This window comes from Hydra vulgaris, chromosome 04, assembly GCF_038396675.1.
Source record: "Hydra vulgaris chromosome 04, alternate assembly HydraT2T_AEP".
In the NCBI taxonomy this organism is placed as follows: Eukaryota; Metazoa; Cnidaria; class Hydrozoa; order Anthoathecata; family Hydridae; genus Hydra; species Hydra vulgaris.
In genome coordinates, this window is record NC_088923.1 from 21,513,253 (window position 1) to 21,525,000 (window position 11,748).

At 28.3% G+C, this 11,748-nt stretch overlaps 1 protein-coding gene across 1 annotated transcript in view; it reads left to right on the top strand.

Moving 5' to 3' along the window:
* The first annotated feature begins 2 nt into the window (after nucleotides 1-2).
* The window catches only part of LOC101235335 (FK506-binding protein 2), a 32,254-nt gene continuing 20,508 nt past the window's right edge, over nucleotides 3-11,748 (top strand). Inside the window, exon 1 of the mRNA XM_065795771.1 lies at nucleotides 3-149. Coding sequence (XP_065651843.1) covers nucleotides 27-149 — 123 coding nt within the window. The 5' untranslated portion in view covers nucleotides 3-26. The remainder of the gene's footprint in view (nucleotides 150-11,748) is intronic.

An 11,748-nucleotide genomic window follows, 5' to 3' on the forward strand; every position in this document is an offset into this window, starting at 1 on the left:
AAAAAGTTTTTTTTTTTTACGATGCGATGGACTTAATGTATTTTTTCAAACAATGGGCTAGCTGTATGCTTTCGCGTTTACTTTTTTTCCTTTTGATTTATATTAGCGAATGCTTTGGTTTACCAGGTGAACTAGAAGTTATAATCGATGTATGTCTACTTATCTAATTAATCTCTTTTTTTTACTTTTTTTTTCATAAAATCCTTTATTTCTGATCATAAATTTCAATTTTGTAAATTACTATTCAAATACACAGTAGTAATATTAGTAGTGATATTGTTGTAATACTATTGTTGTTAATAATCAAGTCTTTTTCTACATTAAAACTATCCTAATATCTTTAGTTTTTACAGATATTTTTTGATGTATTTTATAAAGGTTTAACCATTTTTTACCATTCATATTTGTTTTTAATATTTAGTTTTACAATTTAAATAGATACAGATTTAACTGCATAAAAAACGACATTTTTGAACTATAAATAAAAAAGTTTTTTTGGATAATATTAGAGACCTGTTTTAACATACTTGGTTTTATGTTTGTTAATGTTTTATGGTTCTTAAGGGACTCCTCAAATTTTTTTTATTAAAAAATTTTTTAAATCCAGTGTTATTATATATAACTTATTTAGGAGTGCAATTTTTCAATTTTAAAAAACTTACTTGATGTCCAAAAAATAAGCAAATTTCAAACAACAATCAAATTCATAATAAATAAAATTTTACATCAAAGAAATCCAAGCAGAATTCCATAAAGTTCCAAGCAAAGTTCCATAAAGATCCATAACTCTAGTACTCCAAAAAGTTTATATTAATACATATTTCTAAAAAATAACACAGTAAACAGCTTTTATACCATGCAACCATGCTTACCATGTTCTGTTCTGCAGAAAAAAAAGTGACTTAATAAAATGTAAGAATTAGGTATACAAAAATACAACTGACAACAATATACATAGGCATAATAAAGAACTGTATTTGAAAACTAATAGTAAATGACTAAATACTAAATTAATTCATATAATAGGGATATAACTGACTGATCCTCTCTAGAGCAAGTTCATCTAAACAAATTAAATTAACTTTATTTTTACAAAGTAATATAAAAATTTGCATATAGCAAGTCATTTGAATATATATATATATATATATATATATATATATATATATATATATATATATATATATATATATATGTATGTATATATATATTATATATATATATATATATATATATATATATATATATATATATATATATATATATATATATATATATATATAATAAAAATAACTACTGAGCTATTGAAAAAAGAAAGTAACTAACTGATGTTGTTGGCTGACGCCATTTCATAACTTAGAGCATCTAAAACAGCGAAAGAAATATTTAAGTTATACATAAAGGTTTAGATAGTGGCCAAATAATAATTTAAAAATAGTTTAATAAATTTATATAAAAATAACTTATTTATTAGTTATAAATTATAATCTAAAGGCATTCCTTGTTAAATAAAGACAACGTTTTAAACTTCAAATTATATATGATTCATAACTAATTTGATTCATATCTAAATTATATTATGAATATGATATGAAATACTATGTGAAACCTTTATTTTCTTTCTCCATTTTGTTTCTAAATGAAATATAAAATTTAAGTCTTATTTTATTATGTACTAAAAATCCTTTTAATAAAACAATTTTGTTTAAATTTACAAATTTTTAAATCATATTTTCACTATAAAGTATCTAGGTTTATAAAATCAATTTATGAAATAAAGTCAAATAATCAATGGACCCCTCTGTCTCCCGCGCTAACATCAGGGAAAATGTAAATTAGGTAACAAAAGTGCTGCAAGAAATAGGGTGACTGCTACATAATAATTTTCAATGAAATTTGGCAGGTGCATAGATAAATAAATAACTTAAAAATAAAAATTGAATAGATAAAATATAGACTATATACTGGACATAAATTTCACCACAGAAGTACAACTAAAACTTTGACATCAATAAACTCAGTAATATATCAATTGAGTATAATTAAAACCAAATCGAAAATAAGCTTCAACCATTTTTCTTTCTATAAAATGTTGATAGCGAATACTAAAAAGTTATTTTAGAAAGCCTTCCTGAAGCACGCTAACTTTGAAGAGACTGCGAAAATCGGGGCACAAAATTCGGTTCCGTAAAATGCAATTGTCACGTACCTATATATATATATATATATATATATATATATATATATATATATATATATATATATATATATATATATATATATATATATATATATATATATATATTAGGTACTTTAATATCGGCCGTAACTTGAATCGGAAATTGCCCTTGACTTTTCATATACTTATATAAACCCAATTTTTAGTCATCTCTAGATAGTGTGTTTTTTTAAAACCAGACTGCTCTTTAAATTCTCTAGATTTTAAAATAGGCTTGTTTGTATTTCAAGATTGAATACTTAATCTTTTTATAAATAATTTGGAAATCCTTCATCCAGTGTGTTGTTAATGAAAAATTTGATTTTCAAAACAAGGTAAGTTTTTATTTTCAAAATTTTTTGCTTTTGTCATTTTTTTATTAAATTTTCATGAGCATATATGTATCTAATTTACTTTTATGTATTTTTTATGTAAATAAATTACCCAATTTTAAAAATAAAAGCTTCCCAACGAACTTACCCACAAGTAACCTATTATTAATACCAATAATGGGCTTTGTGGTGTTGCACAATCCAATTTAGAATAAATGTTTTAAACACGAGTTTCTTCAACTATTATTATTTTTTCAAAATATGGTTGAATTCTAATTTCATAAAATTTGACATTTTTTTTACTTAGTTATAATGATAATAAAGTGTAGTAAATTGTGCTTAACTTAAATGGCATAATAGTTAATAAATCAATAATAATATAATTTCTTTGTTTTTATTAAGTTGCCTTGTTAATTATTATATATATAAATCACTTTTTTTTTATTTCAGTTTTTTACAATAACTTGTTTTTGTGACCTGGAGAAAATAGTTAAAAAGGCAAAAGACTTTGAAGATCTTCTTGGCTCCCACAAGTATAAACTACTTTCCAATGGTTTTATGTACAATATTTTTTTACAACGGAACAGAAATGCTACAGAAACAGCTAAATATTTAATTCAGCAATTTAATAAAAATGAATGTAAAGTTTCATTATTAACACTATCAATTCTGAGAGTTAACGAAAAAATCCAATTTTTTAAAAGACACATACATTATAGCTGGGATAGGATAGTTGTTTTTTTAAGTGAAGACTTCAAGTTTCCACTAGCCAGGGCATCACTTCTCCCTGTTCAGCTGAAGGCACCTCCTTCTGTGTCTCCATTAAAGACAAAGATTGACAGAGAATGTCATTCCTGTGAAAAAAGTAAACTTTATAATAAAGCCTTACTTACTCAAAACAAAAAGCTTAAGACAGTGATCAAAACAGTAGAAAAAGAGAAAATAACAATCAATAAGACTTTTCATGTTAAGAGAGTGAACCAACTAATTAAAAGAACCTTAAGCCGGATCTTAAAATATCAGTTGAAGGCCCAAAAATTTAAAGCTGATGTTATATCTTTAACAAAATTTTTGAAAAAGTTGAACCTCAAATGCAAAAGTTTGGTTAAAGAAAATAAAAGTTGTAAGAAGAAGATATTAGAATTTACTATTTTAGATTTAGAAAAAAAACTTAGAGCTCAAGACTTAGCATTGAAAGAAAATGATATTACCATAGACCATCTAAACTGCAACATCAATCAAATTGAAAAGGGTTCAATTTTTACAAAAGAAAAGCAAAGTTTCAATGCCTCAGTGCGTCTGATTGTTTACCATTGTCTTGAAAGCAACGTGCCTGTAGATGCCATAACTAAAGTGATCATGTCATGTGCAAGTCTTGGTAACCTGAGTTTCAAACCTCTAGATCTGCCCAATCTGTCAACAATTGTGCAGATGTCCAGAGAAATAGGAGTAATTGCTCTGCTACAAGTGGCAGAAACAATAATAAATGCTGATGTTGTGACATTTGATGCAACAACAATTAAGGGCAGTCACATAAATCAAATTCATTTTGCTACTAAGCAACAAATCCTTACAGCCAGCATCACTGAATAACCAGGAGGCAAGGCAGAGGACTATGTAAACACACATTACTGATACCATTGAGGATTTAGCCAACACATATGCAGCATATTATAAATTAGAGATTGCTGATGTAAGGAAAAAACTAATTGGCAAAATAATGTCAACGCTGACAGACAGGGCTTCAGTTAACCACCCAGCAGTTGTGAAGCTAAACAGCATACTTGAAAAAGCGCTATTAAACTGTCATCTGCATCTACTTGATGGAATAGCCAGTGAGACCAGGAAAGCTCTTCAAAAGCTGAATGATACGATACCCAGTACCACTTATGGGTCAGATTGCAGAGCTGCAAATCTTTTGTACAGCATTTCAAAGTTAAGGTCAATGTTTGAATTATGTATTTGATCCAAATAATGTAGATAAACTGCATATTGTTACTTTTTTTTTATAAAATCAGAGTTTGATTGCTTGCTATATTTTAAGTCTGCATTATTGTATTTCAGATACAAGGCCAAAGGAGATCCGCATGGGTTTAAATCCTTTCTCAAGCCAAGTGGATTATCTTGCAGTACTTTTCCAAGGTATGTTGGCAACCGATTGCACATACTGTTTTGTTCAGCTGGCATTGTATACAGGTACTGACAATTGGTATTCAACTATCTAGTCCATGCACTTGATTTTCCAATAGCAAATGCATAGTTTATTTTATTCTGTTTTTAGGCACAGACAATTACTAGTCAACTATCTGGAGAAGTACTGCAACAACACGACTTTACTGAGGACAGCTCTACTAAGAGATTTCAAGAATGAGGAGATAATGACTCATCTACAAGCCCTTGGACTCTGGGGCAAATTCTTAACTGGACCTTGGATCGCCCTTTTTTATGCAGAAGAAAAACAAAGAAACCATTTTGAATTGGTATGCAATTTTTTTTTATTCTTACAATGTAGTTTTAACATTTAGTGCATGTATTTATTTATGATCTAAAAAAATAACTTCTAATAAAAAATAACTTCTTTTTAGGCTGAGTATCTCAAGTCTGCAATGAAGGTTGTGGAAATATTTTGTGATGAGCCAGAATTTTTATTGTTGTCACAGTTAGATTCATTTGGTCGCCCACTGATTTCTGATGAGACATTGGTTGCATTATGCGTTATTGAAGGAAAGTATTTGGAGCAATTGCTTTCTGTTTTAAAAATGATAGCTAATGCTACAGTGACAGTTTTAAAAAGGCAGCTGTCAAGGTACTTGACTGGTGAACTCTCTACACTGACCCAGTTCATGCAAGATAAGGCAGTTAGTGCCCCTGTTAATAATATTTGGGCTGAGAAAACCCTTGGCATGATAGACTTTTTTACTCGCAGGGTGCCCAATGCTGAAATTTCATTTTTAGATAGCAAGACAAAGGTTAAGGTTAACAAATCTCTGGACTGGCTGTGTAATAATACAAAAAAAGAGCAAGAAAAAATAGTTAAATTTTGTATGTATAGGGGTGCAGTTTCAAGAAAACAAAGTAAAGAGAGAAGGTTGAGAGGAGAAGAGTCAGCAAAGTTACGGCTAAAAGAAAAAGGTCAGAAGAGAGAAATGGAACAGAGAAATAGATTAGCTAGAGATATGAAAAAAACTTATTTTAGAAAATAGTTTAGATATTGTACATAATTCCATTTTCTATTCACTCTCAAAATACCAAAGGGTCAAAGTATTAGAAATGTTAAATGAGGATCCAGTTAAAATTGAAGGAGCTAGAGTTGAACATTTATGGAATGAGGAGGGGAATAATGTAGCTTATAAGGGAAGAATAGTTATGAAGTTGCCACCTGTTACTGGAAAAGTTGTTAGTTTTAGAATTGAATATTGGAAAGATGATGAAGAAGAAGATGATGCAGAAGACTTTAAAATACCAGTAGATAGCCTCTTGGCTGATGTTGCTCTTGGTGATTTAGTTTTCTATTGATTCAGGTTCTGCATTTAGTTACCGGTATTTAAATATTAGACAAATGTTTACAATAGTATTTTATTTTAGTTATGCATTTTAATTTTTTTGTTCTTTTGAACGTATAATTTTTTATGATTAATTGTGTTTAACTTTATGTTGTTGTCAATTTTACTCCATTTTAAAAGATTTTCAATATTATATTAATAGTTAATATTTATATGAGCCTCATTTAAGCAGACTAGTAATTTGTACCTTAAACATAAAGTTTATGTAATGAGTCATATGCCTTAGAAAAATTAGTCTTCTTTGCACTTAGTTTGTGAACTATTAATTTTTAAAATGCACCCTCATCAAAATTCACCCCCACCCCATTTTGTTTTTTGTATCTGATAAGATGAAAATAAGCTATTTGATCCATAAAAAATGTAATAAAATAAAGATCTAATAATGATGAATCGCTGATTCATCATTATTAGATCTTTATTTTATTACATTTATCTCAGTCGGTTTTTTAGTTATGCAGTTTTTAGTGCCAATAACACAAAATATTGGTCACGGTTTTTCTTAATTTTCTATAGCAGAAATTACCACTTTTACGTGTGGAAAAAAAATCATAACTTCCGTCATAATTAACATAAACAGACAAATGAGGCCTCATTGTCATAACAGTATAAGTTTTGTAATTGTATTATTATATTGAATTTTTTATCAAAGTACCTATATATATAAGTATACATGCGTATTTCTGTCAACTATAATAGCTGTCACATGTCTATTGTCATACTGTCATACTGAAATTGTTTCCTCAATATTTCCTAATTGTCCAAGGTAAATATGACTTACTAGAGGTTGTTATAAAATGAAAAACTCTTAGGTTCACAATTTGGGACAAGGGCAGAACCAGACCATGTAATAATAGAGGGCCATTTTTAGATTTTTTTGATTTTGTGATTCCAGACTGTCTATTAGGGGGATAAATTTCCAGGTATGATGATTTTCAAGCTGGCAGTCCCATAATTTAAAATTTGCACTACACAGTTTTGCAATGAGGATTGCCCCAATAGATGTTGCCTCCTCCCCAATTGATTTTTTAATTTCAAAGCAGATACATCAGATTTCATTTATTGATTTTGCTAATGACTTTTTTATTTGCTGTATTTTTGTTTAAATTTGTTTTTAATGTAAATTCTTGAAACCAGGGATGCGGAGTCCCAAAAGGACTCCAGTTTTATATCTCTACTTTTTCCAAGTCTGTAGTATCCAGAAGCTCTAAACATGTTTGTTGACTTATGATCTGCTATAAGAAATAAATTCATAAGATTTAATGACTTGAAAATTATTGTTTTTAAGCCTGGACTCCTGGAGTTATGGAGTCCTTCTGCCATTATACCTAAGGAGTCCGGGTTCAAAAAATGATTGTTCCTCTTACCTAAAAGTCTTAATTTTTTTCCTATTAGTAGTCCATATAGACCTCCTGGATATCAAAAACTAGGAAGAAGTAATCTTTTTGTGACTTTCAAATCTAGAGTCCTTTTTGGGACTCCTCATCCTTGCTTGAAACTTATATTTAAAAACGCAGTCAGTTTGTCTAAAAAAATTATTTTATGCGTAGACAAACAAGCTGCATTTCTTTCCTGGGAATATATATATATATATATATATATATATATATATATATATATATATATATATATATATATATATATATATATATATATATATATATATATATATATATATATGGCTCGAATTAACATAAAAAAATCTCCTCCACTCCCGCCGGAGGGGAGGGGGCATTATTTATTTTAACTTATTTATAATAACATATATAATAAGTCTCATTATTGCATAAGATGTCATAACATTTACGTTCAGCGGTTGTAAAGTAGCTTTAGGCTTTAGTTACAATTTACATTATTACTATTGTTATATTGCATTAAATCTAACGGCTGTATTTTTGTAAAATCAATGAACTTGATATAATCTTCTTTTAATTAATTATTTCATTTTCTATTTTATTTACATATTTTAAACTGTTTAAAACAACAAGAATATTTAGTTTTCTATAAATTTTTAACAGTAAAAAAAATTATTTAAAACTCTAACAAAACAATCTATAAATTTGAAACAGTTATAAAAAACTATTAAAAATGAAGAAAACATTATCGTGATAAAATGTTAAAACTTAACATTTTCACAAAAACCCGCACAATCACAAACAAGAATGATAACTAAATTCTGATTAAGTAAGTTTTCTTATCTAAGTAATCTTATCAAATTCCCATGATATTTCTATCTATTGCTTTTTCATTCAATGTATTTTTTAATGAAAGTTAGCGTTCACTTTTTTCATTCAATAAAATAAAGCGAAAGAAAAAAATGTGTCTAAATAATAGAATCTTTTACGATCTAATACTTTTTTTGATTTTTGATTTAAGTTTTGCCAAGTAATACGCAATATTTAACTTTTTCCGTAACGAGTCAGCGTCTTTTACGGCCATTTTACGTAAACCATGCCTGATTGAAGTATTATGAATAACATGGTTAGATAATGAAACTGAATCTAATGTTGTTTGTTGATGAATTCGCGTGGCCTCTTTATGTTGCACACTGCTTAAGTGCGATGCCAGTGAATCTTTTTTTATTGATATTGTTCCTGGTTTGATCCAGGTCATGGAAAACAATTTTGTTTGACTTATCCGTTTTTCAAATTGTTTACATAAACTGCATCTCAATCTTATAACTTCATTTCCATTTAAATCATATTCTAACTCGCAATTAAAATGTTTTTCCCACTTTTTAACTGTAGATAATCTGCATCTGTGGTCCATATTTGCATCCATTTATTGCTATTAATTTAAAATTAGCAAGTGTATTAACAAACTTTAAAGTTTTTTTTCAATAACTATTTAGAGTCTATATTGCCTTCCACTATTCTTCGCAAAATAAACTTGAATAAAAATAAAAATGAGCTATATCGGAATAAAGCCCTTGAGAATTCGAGTTAAGAAAGTGACTTTTCAATCAATTAACTTTTATTTCTTTTTTCAATCAAAATCTTTTATTTCTTGATTTGAATAGGTATTTAATCGTTTGTTTTTTATAAATTTTTCCTTCCTTAAACAATCGGTCTTTTTCCTGCATTTGAACATTTTTGCTAATTATTTTTATAAATCTTTTATTTAGAAAATCAATTAGCAAAATGTTCGCTTTAAAAAAAAATTATCGTTACAGAAGTCACTGCAGTTTTATACTGTAAAAGAACACTAAATATTCGCGAATAGAGTATCAATCTTCTAAAATAAAAAAAGAATAATCACGAAAAAAAGAAAGATCGCGAAAAAACAAATTTTAAGAAAAAACTTATCACGAAGGTACAAAAAGTAATCGCAATTCGCGATCGCAATACGCTTAATTTGAGCCCTGTATATACATATCAGGCCTTGTTTTAAATTAAAAAAATGCTTAACACATTTGGCTAATGTAAATTTGATGTCATAAAGTTCTATTTTTTTTTATTTTTTAAAGACGTTAACTTTTTTAAACTACTGCAATATTATTAATTACTGCAACATAAGTTTAATAAATGTAGAAATGCAATTATGGAATGTTTATTTTTTTTCAATTTTTTTTTTTAATTAAATAATTTAATTTAGTATTACAATGTTTGATAAAAACAAATTTCTTTCTTTTCTTGGCATTTGTATAAATGAATTAAAAAATATTAAACTTTTTTTAAATTATTATTTCTTAAATTTCTAATTGCAGCTCAAATAATAAAAATAAAAAAGTAAATAAAAAAAAAACTAAAAATGATTTTTTTATTTTAAAAAAATTAGCAAGTAAAAAATAAAAAAATTATGTTAATTGACTTTATTAAAAGTTTATTACTTTATCAGTGATTTTGTTGTGAAAAACAAGATTTTTTTTCCAAACGCTTTTTATTAAAATTATATCACTGTATTTTTCTGTGTTTTCACGTTCTCTTCTACTCTAATTACGGCCATTAACTCTTTTTTGCACTTAGCGGCAATGCAAACAGGCCTAACTTGCAAAAGGGTAATAGCCATATGGTTAATAAAATTGGAATGAGTAATGTTGACATTCTTTTTATACATGATTTGGTAGATCATAAGGAGGAAGTTTGAGTAGATCATTTGGAAGCTTGGTAGATCATTTAGAGGAAGTGTTTTCAATAATCAAGGAATGGTGCTCTGAATATTGGAGGTGATAAGAAAAAATACAGAAGGGAAACAATTCTTGCTGATGACATCTGAAACGACTACAGCTTTCAAGCCATCTTCTGACTGGCAAATTGGAATAGGTGGACCCAAGAAATTGACCGGGAATAACATGGAAATAAGAGCTCCTTTTCAAAGAACAACATCCCGGATCCTCGCGTTTCACAATTTGCGTGAAATATTGGCTGCAACCTTTGGAATTAGGGTCGGCATTCGGCAATGCTGATCTAACTGTCAACCTAAAAGTATTTGAGATCAGCAAAATATTGCTGACCTCGTTTCTATGTTTGATGGTAAGACCTTTGTATCAAATTTTTTTTAACTAATTTTTAAAGCTAATGCTGATCTCTAAAAAATTGAGGTGGGCAAGTTATTGCCGACCTCATTTTTCCTATTTCCGAGGATTGTGGCTGGTGCGCACATGAGAGGCAAACCATTCCTGATCCTTTGATAAGAGATGACAAGAATCAAGCTCCGTCTTGCTGTCTGGATTGATATACTTAACCACGGTTGGAAACTGATCAATCATCAGATCTAAAAAGATCCAGGCACAGATTTTTCCAGCGGAATCAAAAGTCTGTTTTCTCCAAAAGAAGATCCACTGTCCTACTTTAAATATAAGTTGCAATGCAGATAAATAATTCCTCAAGTCTTGCTATATATATTGTATTTTGATAAAGAGTTGATATTAAAAAAATAAATTTAAATTCCTTAAGAGCCTAGATGAGTTCCATTATGATCATGAGGGAGAATCAATCCCGCTAACTTAACCCTGAAGACAACCACTGGCTTAACCAACTTGTAATGGAATCGAACTCTGGCAGAGTCTAAAGTTGTTTAAAGTTCAATCTGTGGCATATGCTGTCGACGATAAATACTTTTCAGATCAAACAGCAATATAAGTGGGACCAAAATAGGAAACTGCGTCAGGTTTTCCAAGGTCAGGTTTGAGGTTGGCAATTTATTGCTGACCTCATTTTTTCTAAATCCGTGGGTTGATATACTATATAATTTCTCTAATTCAAATCTCCTTAATTTGAAAACCTCCTTAATTCGAATAAATACAAAGTTGCAATGAAATGCACTTAACAAATACTTATGTTTAATTTTTAATAATTCAAATCTCTATAATTCAAAAACCTCCACAATTCATACAGATAGATTTTTCAGACCCATTCTTTTACTAAATCAAACCTTTTAATTTCTGACGTGTAAAAAGCTCAGTAAACTATGGAACTCTTTTTTCAAATTTCAAATGTTTTGAGTTTTCAAAAAAAGATTAGCGTGAATTATTCTTCTGTTAAAAAAAAATCACTATATAATCAATATAAAGCAGAAATACGAAGCTATACTTCTGTTAAAAAAAAATCACTATATAATCAATATAAAGCATAAATATGAAGCTATACTTGTTTTGGAGAAAGGAAAAACAAATAAAGATGTTCCATCAAACACTCTT